Source organism: Perognathus longimembris, chromosome 17 (assembly GCF_023159225.1).
Source record: "Perognathus longimembris pacificus isolate PPM17 chromosome 17, ASM2315922v1, whole genome shotgun sequence".
Classification (NCBI taxonomy): Eukaryota; Metazoa; Chordata; class Mammalia; order Rodentia; family Heteromyidae; genus Perognathus; species Perognathus longimembris.
In genome coordinates, this window is record NC_063177.1 from 10,674,572 (window position 1) to 10,688,770 (window position 14,199).

The 14,199-nt window shown below is 52.9% G+C and overlaps 1 protein-coding gene across 1 annotated transcript in view; it reads left to right on the forward strand.

Annotated features, from left to right (window-relative positions):
* Window positions 1-14,199, forward strand: part of Itgae (integrin subunit alpha E) — a 64,092-nt gene that overhangs the window by 22,222 nt on the left and 27,671 nt on the right. The window contains exons 4-18 of the mRNA XM_048366257.1: window positions 1,699-1,766; window positions 2,218-2,335; window positions 2,562-2,714; window positions 3,028-3,143; window positions 3,932-4,083; window positions 4,653-4,806; window positions 5,623-5,773; window positions 6,107-6,174; window positions 6,636-6,777; window positions 7,229-7,371; window positions 7,877-8,017; window positions 8,791-9,015; window positions 9,905-10,035; window positions 11,493-11,623; window positions 12,701-12,870. Of these exons, the coding sequence (XP_048222214.1) occupies window positions 1,699-1,766; window positions 2,218-2,335; window positions 2,562-2,714; window positions 3,028-3,143; window positions 3,932-4,083; window positions 4,653-4,806; window positions 5,623-5,773; window positions 6,107-6,174; window positions 6,636-6,777; window positions 7,229-7,371; window positions 7,877-8,017; window positions 8,791-9,015; window positions 9,905-10,035; window positions 11,493-11,623; window positions 12,701-12,870 (2,063 nt within the window). The remainder of the gene's footprint in view (window positions 1-1,698; window positions 1,767-2,217; window positions 2,336-2,561; window positions 2,715-3,027; window positions 3,144-3,931; window positions 4,084-4,652; window positions 4,807-5,622; window positions 5,774-6,106; window positions 6,175-6,635; window positions 6,778-7,228; window positions 7,372-7,876; window positions 8,018-8,790; window positions 9,016-9,904; window positions 10,036-11,492; window positions 11,624-12,700; window positions 12,871-14,199) is intronic.

Consider the following 14,199-nt stretch of genomic DNA (forward strand, 5'->3'; position numbering starts at 1 on the left):
GCTTTTTGCTGGTTAACTGGATTTTCCTACCCCAGCTGGCTTGAAACTGTGATTCTCAGACCCTAGCCTCCCAGGTAGCTAGGATTATAGGTGGGAGCCACCAGTAACTAGTTGCTTCATTCTCTCTGTGTGTGTGTGTGTGTGTGTGTGTGTGTGTGTGTGTGTGTGTGTGTGTGTGTGTGTGTGTGTGTGTGTTCTGGGGATTGAATTTAGGACCTGAGTGCTGTAGCTGAGCTTTTTGTGCTGAAGGCTAGATAGGACTCTACCACTGGAGCCACGGATCCACTTTTAGCTTTTTTTGGTGATTAACTGGAGATAGAGTCTCATGGACTTTCCTGCCCAGGCTGGCTTTGAACCAGGATCCTCAGATCTCAGCCTCCTGAGCCACCAGTGCTGGTTGCTGGTAGTGTGACCAAAGGTCATACCTCTAGAGTTGGCAGCACTGTGGATGCAAGATCCACTGGCTGATTCCAAACACCAGTCCACACAACTCATACCTCAGTGGACTCCAGTCCTACCAATCCCAATCTCCCTCTGGCCTTCCTGGTGTCTACCATGGCGCCTGCTGTACATTAGGCACACATAAGTGCCATTCAAATGAATGCATGAAGAACAGATCTACCTGGAGTCATCCTTGGTTCTGTGAGAGGCACTGAGACTCAGTCTCTGTCCAGACAAGTATACTGTCAACAGGAAGGCTAGAGCAGGCACTAGTGGCTCATGCTGGTAATCCTAGCTACTCTGGAGGCTGAGATCTGAGGACTACAGTTCAAAGCCAGCCCAGGCAGAAAAGTCCATCAAACTCTTATCTCCAATTAACCACAAAAATGCTGTAAGTGGAGCTGTGGCTCAAGTGGTAGAGTGCTAGCCTTGAAAACAGAGACAGTGCCCAGGCCCTGAGTTCAAACTCCAGGACACACACACACACACACACACACACACACACACACACACACACACACACCCTCCTTAATGGGAGGGCTGAGAGGTTCCATGACTTAGAGGGAGCTGGGGAGGCGGAGTGGGGTGCGGGTTGCTTCTGGCCTTGGGTTGTGGGGCAGGAAGATTCCCTGGGACGTTCTTTGAGGCTGGAAGGACCATAGATCCACACAGGCCGTCCCACAGTGTCTTGCACACTTTGTGTGCTACACACCTGCATGCAGTGCTTCTTCACTGAGACATGCCCTAGATGAGAAGTCCCTCAGGGAGAAGCCACGGGTCATGGTATTTCTGGATCTTGATCCTCATAAGTCACAAGGCTGGTCATAGAGCAGGTGTCAAAAGTCATTTGTTGGGCTGGGGATATAGCCTAGTGGCAAGAGTGCCTGCCTCGGATACACGAGGCCCTAGGTTCGATTTCCCAGCACCACATATACAGAAAACGGCCAGAAGCGGCGCTGTGGCTCAAGTGGCGGAGTGCTAGCCTTGAGCGGGAAGAAGCCAGGGACGGTGCTCAGGCCCTGAGTCCAAGCCCCAGGACTGGCAAAAAAAAAAAAAAAAAAAGTCATTTGTTAAGATGGTAAATTGGGCCAGGATAGGCACTACATCCTGGACATTTCCAGGTCTATTTCTGAAGCTCCAGCTCCAGCTTTTAAAGGCTGCTTAGCAGGCAGACCACAGCAGGCCTGTGCCCTTTGACCCTGGCTCTAGAGCAGCCTCCAGGTCTTTCTCCATCCTTATCTGGTTGACCTGTTGCAGGGCATGTCCCTATCCTAAAGGGGAGGCACCGGGGAGTCACTGTTGTCCGGAACCAGCATGGTGTGTTGGTGAGTAGGAATGGATGGGCGGAGGGTCAAGGGGAGGCTAGCACTGACTCCTGTCTTCCTTGTGCCTGGCTGAGTCATGCCTACACTAATGCCAGGGCCGGCCAAGTATTCCTCATGGCCCATGTATCAACCAACCAAAGCTTTGACCCCAGCATCAATCCAGTGTGTGGGAAGCTAGATGTTTCTGTGTTTCCTAATTGGCTAGGAAATACACTGAGTTCTGGAATGGGGTAATAGTATATAACTAGAAGACTGACTCAGCCTGTTTGGGGAGTATGTATGTGTGTGTGTGCGTATGCGCGCACACGCGTATTTGTGTACGGGTTTGTTTGAGATAGACTGTTACTTTGAACTTGCCTTTTTTCTGCCTCAGTCTCCTGAATGCTAGGATTACAGGCATGTCTACAATGGCCCAGTTTTTTCTCCTCTTCCTTCCTTCCCTTTTGTCCAGATATGCATTCAGGTGCAGGCCCGGCCACCCCACAGCCTCAGTGCAGAACTCACAGGCAACTGCAGCCTGTTGACCCCTGACCTGCAGCCCCAGGCCCAGGTCTACTTCTCTAATCTTGGTGAGAACTGGTCACTTGTTGGTTTGGGACAGCTCCACAGAGAGCCCTTACAGCCCTCAGGGAGAAGTGTTAATCCACGGGAGAGGCTGTGGGCACTCTGACCCACAGTGTGGCAAAGCAAGTTTGAGGTCCCTAATGGAAGGCATTATCAGGTCAAAGCTAAGTGCTAGCTTGCCTTGGGGAATACGAAGTCTTCTGACTGGATCCTCACGTGTTTTTCTTAAAGAAAATCTACTGGAATCTGATGTACATGTGGACACTGGCCACTGCTCCAGGAACAAAGGAGGCCTCCCAGGGGAGGAGGAGACCTTAGCCAGGAGGCGTCGGACCCTAGAGAAGGGAGAGCAGCAGGAAGAGGAGGAAGAGGAGGAGGAAGCTGGTGAGAAAAGGCACATCTGGGGCTCCCAGGTCAGATCTCCTGGCTGCAGCCTCCAGGGGCAAGGTGTTTCCAGGTCTGGAACACAGAAGGGGCTAGATTCTTCATTATTCCTGCCACGGTAGTGATTCACACAGCAGGTCAGAGCCTGAGAAAGTTCTGGCTCGCTTTGCCTCTAAGACAAGAGTTTCATTCTAGGCAGCTTCTCCAACTTCATTCCTCAACTCAACATTTGGGGCTTGAGTGGAGATGTATGCTGTCACTTCTGCCCCAACACCCGTGTCCCTCCTGACCTACTGTTCCCTGTCTTGGCTAGGAACTGAGATTGCCATAGTCCTGGATGGCTCGGGGAGCATCGACCCCCCAGATTTCCAGAAAGCCAAAGACTTCATCTCCAACATGATGAGGAACTTTTATGAGAAGTGTTTTGAGGTGGGTTTCCATGTGGCCTGGTCTCATGTCACCTTTGACTATGTGTCATCAGTGCCTTAAGACAACCCCCTCAACTGGGTGCCAGTAGCTTACACCTGTAATCCTAGCTACTTGGGAGGCTGAGATGTGACAAAGCCAGCCAGGGCAGGGCAGTCTGTGAGATTTTTATCTCCAGTTAACCACCAGAAAACTGAACATGGCACTATGGCTCAAAGTGGCAGAGTGCTAGCCTTGTGCCAAAGAGCTCAGGGACACAGCCCAAGCCCCGAGTTCAGGCCCCACAACCAAAAAAAAAAAAATCAAAAGCACTTTTGTATTTTCCCACAGCCCTTTGGAGGGCTAGGCATTTGGGCTGGATGTGGCGGATAGCTCTCCTGTAGCTCTTGCCTGCAGTCACCCTGCAACTACAGACAGGTGCCTGGCTTGGCTGGGGCTGTGTAGCCTGAGAGAGCCTCACTCACTTGTTCAAGCCACGAGTCTCCAGCTGGTCACCTTGGCCTCTCATGGCAGCAACACTCCCGTTGTACACATTTGCTTCTGTCCCACTAGCCGAAGCAAGCCACCTGGCCAATATTATAGCCAACATTGAGGGGCTTCATGGGGACATGGATTCAGAGAGAGCCGATTCACTGGGGGCCCTGATGATTACATCTTCCTCTACCTCTCAGTTACATAGTTTCTCTCCCGCTCAGGCTCGGGTATATGGGGGGTATCCAGGGAAGTCCTCTTGAGCAGGGGTGGCCTTGGACATGGTAACACACCCTCCCCACCGGCCCTGCTCCCTCCAGTGCAGCTTTGCCTTAGTGCAGTATGGGGGTGTGATCCAGACTGAATTCAACCTTCAAGACAGCCAGGATGTGATGGCCTCCCTTGCCAGAGTCCAGAACATCACTCAAGTGAAGCAGGTCACCAAGACTGCCTCGGCCATGCAGCACGTGCTGTGAGTGGGATGGGGGGTGGTGCATAGCCCGCCTGGACGCGGCTGCTGCACAGAGCTTGAGGAGGGTGCCAGGGCTCAGCTCTTCCCCGGCTGAGGGCCTGTGTGGGGCCTCACCCAGGACAGCCCTCTAGACATTCTCTGAGGGGCAGTGAAGCCGGGCTGGGGACAGGCCTCATGGGTCTAGCTTCTAGCTTGTGCTGTGTGGCCTTGGGCAAGTTATCCAACTTCTGTGTTTCAAATTCCTCACTTCTAACAGGTAGATAATTGACTTTGCTTTGTGGGATTTTGTGAGAATTAGGTGGTGCCTGACACATAATCAGTGCCATGTTAAGTATTGTCTGCTGGAGTATTGTCAGCATGGTTCCTGCCTGTGCATGAAGGGGGCAGACATGGGCGCTTTGTGTCTGGAGCAGGTGCACATGCCTTGCTGTGACATAAGGGTGTCCCTACTCTTCTCGGGGGCCTTTTGTTACTCTCTTCAATTCGGAAGCAGGACAGTGAATAAAACCTCCTCCCAGACCTTAGCCATCCCTCCCGGAAAGGACCCTTCACTCTCTGTCTATTGTTAGAGATCACATCTTCACACCAAGCCATAGCTCCAGGAAAAAGGCATCCAAGGTCATGGTGGTGCTTACTGACGGTGAAATATTTGAAGATCCCCTCAACCTCACGACTGTCATCAACTCTCCGAAGATGCAGGGTGTTGAGCGCTTTGCCATTGGGGTAAGAACCTGGCCCCCCTCCCTCGCAGTTCCTCCCCCAGCAGCCAGAGTGCGTGGGTGGGAATCCAAGGGGAACTTCAGAAAGCAGTATACCCAAACTTAACACTCATTCTTTCTGTGTCTCTCTTTTTCTCACGTCTCTCTCTGTGTCTGTCTTTTTCCTTCCTCTCTCCCCCGCTCCTGCTCTCGCTCTTCCTCTCTCTCATCTGCCTCTCCTTTTTGTACCAGAACTGGGGCTTGAAATCAGGGCCTGGACACTTCTGTCCCTTAGCTTTTCAAAGCTAGCTGCTCTACCACTTGAGCCACAGCACTTCTGGCTTTTTCTGAGTAGTGTATCGGAGATAAGAGTCTCATGAACTTTCCTTCCCAAGCTGGCTCTGAACTGCAGTCTTTAGAACTCAGCCTCCCGAATAAGATTACAGGTGTGAGTCAACAGTGCTTGGCTTCCCTTTTTTTTCCCTCATGATTCCAATATCCTGTCCACAACTTCATGGCCATAGGCCTTATTTTTGATGGTGAGCAAAAGCTTGCTGGCTGAGTGGGCTGGGGAGAGCCGACAGGAAGGGTCCTGGCGGATGACAGGGGTGGCTGGCCTCCGATGGGGAAGGTGAGGAGGGGAGGCCTCTGCATGAGCCTGGTGTGTCAGAAAAACACATGGAGTATGGCAAAACTAGAGTGTTTTCCTGAATGTGTGTGCATGTGTGCATGTTGCACATGTGTTGCTTGTGCACTCATGTAGGGGTCAGAGGCCGGAGCAGGGAAGAAAGAAAGAAGGGCAGGTGATGGACCTGCTATTGACACCGAGGCCTCTGTGCAGGTAGGGAATGCGTTTCAGGATCCTAGGAAGGACAAGGAACTGAAGCTGATAGCCTCGGCCCCCAGTGAGACCCACACCTTCAAGGTGACCAACTACACGGCCTTGGATGGGCTGCTGAGCAAGCTACAGCAGAGCATCATCCACATGGAAGGTTTGGCTGCGGGCCCCACCCAGCGCAGCAGGCCCTCCGTCCCACCCCCAGCCCCGGCCTGAGCCTCAGTGGCTCTTTGGCAAAAAGACAGCCACCTCCCCAGCATCCTCACCCCCAAGAATCTCAGTTCAGCTCCGCTGAAACTGAACTGGCACTCCGGAAACAAGGACTCCCGAGGCCCAGAAAGAGGGAGGGAACTGCCCAGGCTTGATAGTTGTGGCCAAAGCGAACCCCAAAGCTCTGCTGGCGGCCAGGCGCTCTCCCGTTATTCCAAACACCGGTTCTCCGGGGCGCTGGCGAGGTGGGGATCTCACCAGACTCTCTGGTTCCCAGGCACCGTTGGGGACGCCCTTCACTACCAGCTGGCACAGACTGGCTTCAGCGCCCAGATCCTGAATGAGGTCTGTGGTCCGGGAGGGACCGGGAGATAAAGGGGAGCCAGTCTGTTACCTGAGTCGTTTTGCTTGCACGCGGGTCGCTCGCTTCGCCCGTGGAGAGGGAGAGACGCCACGGGCCCAGCACCCTAGCCACGCAGGGCCGAGCTCTGGGGATCGGGCTCCCCGCCGGCGCGGGCCAGAGGCTCCCAAACCCTCACCTCCGACCAGCCACCAGAAGAGCCGGGAGCGGCTCAAATGGGGGAGCGCTACCCCTGGGCAAAACCCGCAGTGTCGGACAGCGCCCAGGCCCCGAGTTCAAGCCCCACGGCTGTCAAACAAAAACAGAGCAAAACAACACCCAGTCCCCGGGCCCGGAGGGGACGCGTGGCGCTGCCCAGCCGCCGAGCCCGCCCCGCCCCAGCTCCTCTCCGGTCCCGCGCCGCCGCCCCGAGCCCGGCCCTCACTGCCTCTCCCCGCCTCCGCAGGGGTGGCTGCTGCTCGGCGCCGTGGGCGCCTTCACCTGGTCCGGGGGCGCCGTGCTGTACAGCCCCGCGCAGCGCCGGGGTCGCTTCCTGAACCACAGCGCCGAGGCCGCGGCCGCCGGGACCGCACGGCACGGATACCTGGGTGAGGGCGGCCGGGAGAACCCCGCGGGAGGGAGGGCGGGAGGGCGGGGCCTGGAGTGGGGACCGGGCCGGGTTCAGGGTGCCTGGAGGCCGCCTAGGTAAGCTCAGGAGACTGGAATATTGATGCTGTCGGGAGACATTAGGATTCTGGGTGGGATCAATGGAGACCCTCGCTGGGGACCTTGAGGTTGAGGGGACAGGGTCAGTGATAAACACAAGGTGATTCCCTACACCTCGCCCTCTTAACCCTCATATACTGTTTTCTCCCACTGCAAAATATTCCTTTCTTGGCTAAGAATTCTAAGGAGTTGTTTTTGTAATAATACACACACCTGATTTCCATCCCTTGAAGAAGAAAAAAAAAAGTGGCAGGCAGTGAATTTGTGTGTACAGGTTCATTTCCAGTGGAGTGGTGTAGCTAACAGTGTGAGTCCACATCTACCTCCACACAGGTTACTCGGTGGCAGTGCTACACAAGGCCTGTGGAGTTTCCTACGTCTCTGGGGCTCCGCGGTACAAGCAGTGTGGGGCAGTGTTTGAGCTCCAGAAGAAGGACAGAGAGACCACCTTTGCACCAAGGCTGGAGGGAGAGCAGGTACCTGCTGCCAGTAGGGGCCTTGGGGACCCTAGGGAAAGAGATGAAGCCAACCTGGACAGAACTTAGGCTCCTGGGTAGAAGTTTGTAGCTCTGAGTGTCTTGTTTGCCTGGTGGTCACAGTATCCCTAGTGAGCAAAACGATCAGGGGCTGGGCCCCAGGTGGCTCATGTATATAATCCTAGCTACTTAGGAGGTTGAGATCTGAGCATATCTATCAAAGACAGCCTGAGCAGGAAAGCCTGTGAGATTCTTATCTGCAACTAACCACCAAAAAGTCAGAAGTAGAGCTGTGGTTCAAGGGGTAGAGCACCAGCCTTGAGCAGAAAAGTTAGGAATAGTGCCCAGGTACTGAGGTTCAAGCCCCAGCACTGGTGCATGCACACACAGAATGATCTGAACAATCCCACTTGATGGTCCAAGAACTGCATGAGCAGGAGCCTGGCATTGCTGTGGGTTGGAGAGGCACCCCAGGACTCAGCACTGATTTTTTTCTGGGGTTTAGATGGGGTCCTACTTTGGCTCTGAGCTGTGCCCTGTGGATGTGGACATGGACGGGACCACAGACTTCTTGCTGGTGGCTGCTCCATTTTTCCACATTCGTGGAGAAGAAGGCAGAGTCTACGTGTACCAAGTACATGAGCAGGTGGGAGTGTCTTCTGTTGGTTGTTTTTATTTTTTATTTTGCCAGTCCTGGGGCTTGAACTCAGAGCCTGACCACTGTCCCTGGCTTCTTTTTGCTCAAGGCTAGCACTCTACCACTTGAGCCACAGCGCCACTTCGGCTTTTTCTATATATGTGTTATTGAGGAATTGAACTCAGGGCTTCATGTATATGAGATGAGCACTTTACCACTAGGCCATATTCCCAGCCCCTGGGAGTGTCTTCTGTTCCCCAAGTGTGCCAAGGCTGTGGCTGTTCTCCAGGTAGTGGGGCTGGGTGAGCCCTGGCCCTGCCTGGAAGCAGTGGGCAGTAAGGGAGGCTCTCAGGGTAGATGGCTTCCCACCTCCAGCTTTTCACCCCAGGGCAGTCACCGGTACATGTTTGATAGGCTGACGCAGCACACGCTGTCCATACCATATGTGTCTTAGTTCTCCTGGTAACTGGAAGGTAGCCATTACTACTCCTGTGTTACAGATTAGGAAGTTCAGTGATACTGAGACTTCCTCAAGTTTGCCGGGCAAGTGTGTGGGAGGGCCTTGCCTGGGACCCAGGTTCCCAAATGGCTAACTCCTCCTTCAGTAGGAGTCAAGGGGGTGAGGCTGGGTGTCTTGACATGAAGATGAGAGGATCTCAGCTTTACCACACTCTGTGGAACCTCAAGAGTTCCTTACCCATCGAAGAGTCAGAGAGAGCAGCCAGAGGCAGGGAGGATGTTGTGTATGCCTTTCTAAGGACTGCCTGGTTTGTGCATTGCAGGACGGTTCCTTCTCGTTGGCACACACACTGAGTGGACATGTGGAGTTCGGTGGTGCCCGCTTTGGCTTTGCCATGGCCTCTGTGGGAGACATCAATCAGGACAGGCTTACAGACGTGGCCATTGGAGCCCCCCTGGAGGGCTTCACAGTGGATGATGGGGCCAGCTTCGGCAGTGTGTACATCTACAATGGACGCTGGGATGGCCTCTCTGTTAGCCCCTCACAGGTGACTTGGGGGCCCTCTCCTGCCTCTCCTCTGAAGCGTGTTACCCCTAAACAGGGTTACCTGAGCTAAGTCAGCCCCAGGGCTTAGTGCTAGGCTGGCCCTGAGTGTCTGGATATGTCAGTAAAGACAAGAAGGCAGCCAGGCCTCCTCCAGAACCCCCAGAAGGGAGAGACCGGGCACTGTTCACCTTCCTCATCTACTTCTCCTTTTTGTTGCTGTTCTTACCTCAGGTGCCTCCCTCTCTGCCTGGTCTCTGTATCCCTCCCATCCCCCTCATGCTTCCCCTAACCCTGGGCCCACTGCCAGCCTGGCTGCACATCTTCTAGGCCTGTCCTCTGCCAGCTGCTTTCTGAGCACCTGCCTCTGGATGGCTCCCAGTCTTCTCACTCCCACACTGCCCAGCGGGAGCCAGCCCCTCCCCAGATTCCTATGGGTTCCATTCCTCTCTTTCTCCACCAGAAACCTGGGCCAGTCACTTGGACAGTGTCAGCCCAGCCTGTCATCTCCATGTACTAATGACTCTAGCTTTGTCCCAACCCCAGCCCCTCCTTTCCATCCCCAGCATCATGGACCCAGCTCAGGCCTTGCATCCCTCCCTGGGATTCCCACCCTGGCCTTGCTCCTGTCTGTGCTCCCTCTGAGCCTTCAGTGCCAACAGTCCTCCAGCCTACAGGAAGTCTCCTTCTGCCCCCAGCTCCTGCCCCTGGCGGCCCCACCCCTACCCCCTTAGAGAATCCTCTCCTGACTCCTCAGTCTTCCTCTGCTGCTCTCCTTTGTAAGGGCTCCCTGGGGCAGGAAGTTGGGGGGTGATGCAGGCTCCCAGACAACCAGGGAAGACTTCTCTTTCTCTTTCCTCACTTCACACCTGTGGTTTTTCTTTCTGTCACAGAGAATCAGGGCCTCCACCATGGCCCCAAGACTCCACTATTTTGGCATGTCCTTGGCTGGTGGTTTGGACATCAGTGGCGATGGCCTGGTTGACATCACCGTGGGCACGCTGGGCCGGGCAGCTGTACTGTGGTAGGACAGGCAATCTGCCCTGCCTTCTAGCCTCAGCCTCACCCCTGGTCTGTCCTTGGTACAGCCACCAGGCTGCTGCAGGTCCTAAGGGATGGTGCCTGTTAAGGGAGGGACTGCGAGGGTTGGGCAGGGCTTGCAGGTCCTTTCCTGCTGCAGGAGAACCACTGTGCCCTGACCCCAGAGCTCTAAGAAAGCCTTGCCCTGGCCAATGAGCTCCCGGAGGACCTGGCTGTCTGTCCAGCACTCCCGTGGCGTTGGGGTCAACAGCCTCAATTTCCCACACACCACCATGGAGCTCGTATTCTCATCCTGCTCTCAGGCTTCCTGCCTCTGCACCAGCACCAGCATCGCCAAGTACCCAGTTCAGAACAAAAGCCTGAGTCAACCTTAAGTCCTCTTTTCTCTTTTTCTTGTTATTATACAAGGAAAGTACAGAGGGGTTACAGTTGCATAAGTCAGGTGATGAGTACGTTTCATTTTGGACAACATCATCCCTTCCTCCCTCTTCTTCTCTACCAGTCTGTCAGCATTTTGTGGGCTGTCTCTCCAGAACACCTCCGAGAGCTGGGCTAGCAGCTCACATTTGTAATCTTAGCTACCCAGGAGGCTGAGATCTGAAGATTCTGGCTCAAAGCCAACCTAGGCTAAAAGGTCTGAAAGACTATTATTTCTAATTAACTAACAAAAAGCCAGAGGCAGGGGGTATGGCTCAAGTGGTAGTGTGTCAGCCTTGAGGGAAAAAGCTAAGCAGGAATGCAAGGCCCTGAGTTCAGGCACCCACATGCATATGCATGAACATTCATTCACACACACACACATGCACACACGCACACATGCACATACGCAATACTTACAATTATAAGAGACTGTCATCTCTCCCAGGTCTGCTCTCTGCTCTGTCCCACCCAGTAGCTAAGTGATCCCTTCACTCTCCTGCCTCAACCCCTCAAAGGCTCCCACCTGAGGCCAAGTCCCAGGTCCTCATCGGATCCTGCTTTCTGTGGCTGGCTGTGTCTATGTCCTCTGTCTCATTCATTGTACCCCTGTCTTGCTGACCTTTGTGTTCTTCAGTCCAAACTCATTTCTGCTTCCAAGCCTTTGCACTAGCTGTGGTTTCTGTCTAGAATGGTCCTCGTCCCTCTGAGATCACAAAGCTGGCTTTCTTGTTAACAGACCAAAACTTTAGTGCCTCTTCATTGGGGAGGTCAACTTTGGACCAAACCATCTAAGAAGTCCCAGTCTCTGTTACTTTGTCCTATTTTATTTTCACTATAGAATTATCAATACATAACCCTCTCCCCTCCCCCCCACCACAAGTTCTTGCTTAATGTGCTTGTTGTCTGCTTCCCCATAGAGCAAGGATTTGTCTCAGAATTCCCATCATGGCTTGTGTGAATGACTCAGCCAAGCACTGGCCCATGGTCACTTCTCATGGGCCTCTTTGCTGTCTCGTTTAGCTCACGACCTGTGGTTCACCTGGAGGTGTCCATGAACTTCACCCCCAGTGCATTGCCCATTGACTTTGGTGGCCGTGTGAATGTAGATTTGTGTTTTGAAATCATTTCAGCAACCAAGGCTGCTGAGTCAGGTAATGGTATCCTCTCAGAGTCTGGCGTGCTATGTCCATTCTCTGGTGCTGGTAGCAGGCAGGGAGATGGCGGAAATGGGGGTTGGTGTGGGCCCTGTTCCTGAGCTTCCTGTTAGCCCTAAGCTCTTCTGTCAGAGCTGTTGCACGTCCCCAGCCTAAGAAAGGTGGTCCCATGTCACATCCACACTGGGGAGTCCTTGGCTTGCAGGGAGTTTCTTTCTCCATCTGTCTCTGCCTGTGTGTATGCCAGTGAGGCTCCCGAGGGTGCCCTTCCTCTCTTGTCTGAGATAGATTTTCTCTGCTCCCTTCATCAAGGCTCCCTGGCCAAGGTGAGAGTGAACAGCCTGCTGAGAGCCAGGCCTCTCTTCCATCCTGAGTGGGAAGACATTCCAGAAGTGGCTAGACATGGCTCTCAGAGCCAAGGTAGCCACTGCAGCCCAAGAGCTCCTCCAGGCAGCATCTGGGTAACAGTCCCTAGGGGGTCATCCTCAGGAGCAATCCGGAGATGGCTGCCTGCTGCCTGCAGGTTTCAGAGCAGTCTCCTGGGGTGAGGGCCACAAATGAACTTGATACTAGGAAGTGACAGACCTATTACCACACAGAGCCTGCTGTGTGACACTGGGCAGGTGCTTTCCTTTCTGGGCTCCAGCTTCTGTTCTATACAGGAACAGGCAGATAGCCCAGGCACCTTCAAGGCCTTTCTGTACTCAGATTTTACTCAGTGTTTTCCCTCTTTGTCTCTATCCTTCTTCTTCCTCCTCCTCCTTACTTGCTCACTGCATCCCAACTTCCTGCCCATCCCTCTTTCCCTAAGGGAGACAGCCTCAGCTTTGGGAATGGGCTGTACTGGTGTAGGCCAGAGCCAGAGGAGGGGGTGGGGGTGGGGGGCACACCCACTGCCAGTGCCAGAGGCTGTAAGAAATCCCTTCCAAGTGAAGAACCTGGCGCTGGCCCCAGGGAAGGGCCCACATGGGGCCTGTGCCCAGCAGGGGCTTGTGGAGCCTCAAGCAGGGTGGGGACCTCTGCCTGGGCCCTGCCAGGACAGCCTCAGCCTCCTCACGAAGTTCTGGTCTTCAGCCCCAGGCCTCAGAGAGGCCTTGCTCAACTTCACGGTGGATGTGGATGTGGGGAAGCGGAGGAAGAGGCTGCAGTGTTCCCACATGACGGGCTGCCAGAGCTGCCTTAGGAACTGGACCAGCGGGTCCCCACTGTGTGAGTCCTTCTGGCTCATCCCCATGGATGAAGAGGTAAGGGGGAGAATTTAGACGAGAGTCCAGAGAGACCAGTGATGCTGACAAAAGATCCATGCATCCGGGCATAGGTGGCTTGTGCCCACAATCCTCATGATTCAGGAGGCTGAGATTTGAGGTTCAAAACCAGCCTAGGCAGGAAAGTCTAAGACCTTTGTCTCCAAATAACTACCCAAAGAGCTGGAAGTAGACCTGTGGCTCAAGTTGTAGAGCACTAGCCTTAAGCAAAAAAGCTCATGGGGAGTACCCAGGTCCCAGGAGTGGCAAAAAACAACCAGCCAACCAACAATCCATGCAATGCAGGACACACACTGGTACATGCAGATGAGGCAATGAAAGTATTCCTAACACAGGGGTAACAAATTTGACAAGGAATGTACTCACTACCATACATATATAATTGGAAACCCTCTGTACATCACCTTGACAATAAAATTAAATTATGTATACAAAAAGTCATCCTGACACATCAAGAACCACAAAATGGCACAGACGTAGTAGATAATCATACCATAAATTCACATGAAAACAGCCAGGGCTATGAGTTTAGCTCCATGGTAGAGCCTGTGCTTGTCTCGTGCACGGACAGCCCTGGCTTCTGTCCATAGCCATAAAAACAAAACAAAATGAAAACAAACAACAAGCAAGAAAACAACAGCAGGAAGAAAAAAACCTACTAAAATTGAACACTGCATTTCTGAACTTCTTGGAACTTGGACCTAGACAAAAAAGGAAATGTTCTTATCACTGCAAATTTTTCTGGTAATAAATCAGAAATGTTATGCCAGGGTTGGTGGCTCACATCCATAATTCTAATTAATCAGGAGGTTGTGATATGAGGATGAAGGTTCAAAGTCAGCCCTGGCAATTAATCAGAAAAAAAATGGAAGTAAAGCTATGGCTCAAGTGGTAGAGTGCCAGCCTTGAGTGAAAAAGCTAATAGACAGCACCCAGGACCTGAGTTCAAGTCTCAATACCAACACAACAAACACATACATATACAAACATGGTTGTTATCTAACCTCATTTGATAAGGACAGTAGGATAAAGAGTCTTATACAAATCAGTGTCAGAAAAATTGAATAATAACAGGAAAGGTAGTTATAACACAGCCTAAAAGGACCCAGAACTCCGAACCCATATGGATCATTTATTCCAAGAAACAAAATCCTGCATTCTGCTTCTGAGTATCCTCTCCCAAAGTGTTACTTTAAAAAAGTTTATAGTATACCCATAGCCTTTTTTCACTAGAAAATGAGACTCATTTGTTCTGTATATTCAAAGCTCTTTTCTTGGTAGGGAGGCTCATTTAAACAAAATACAGCA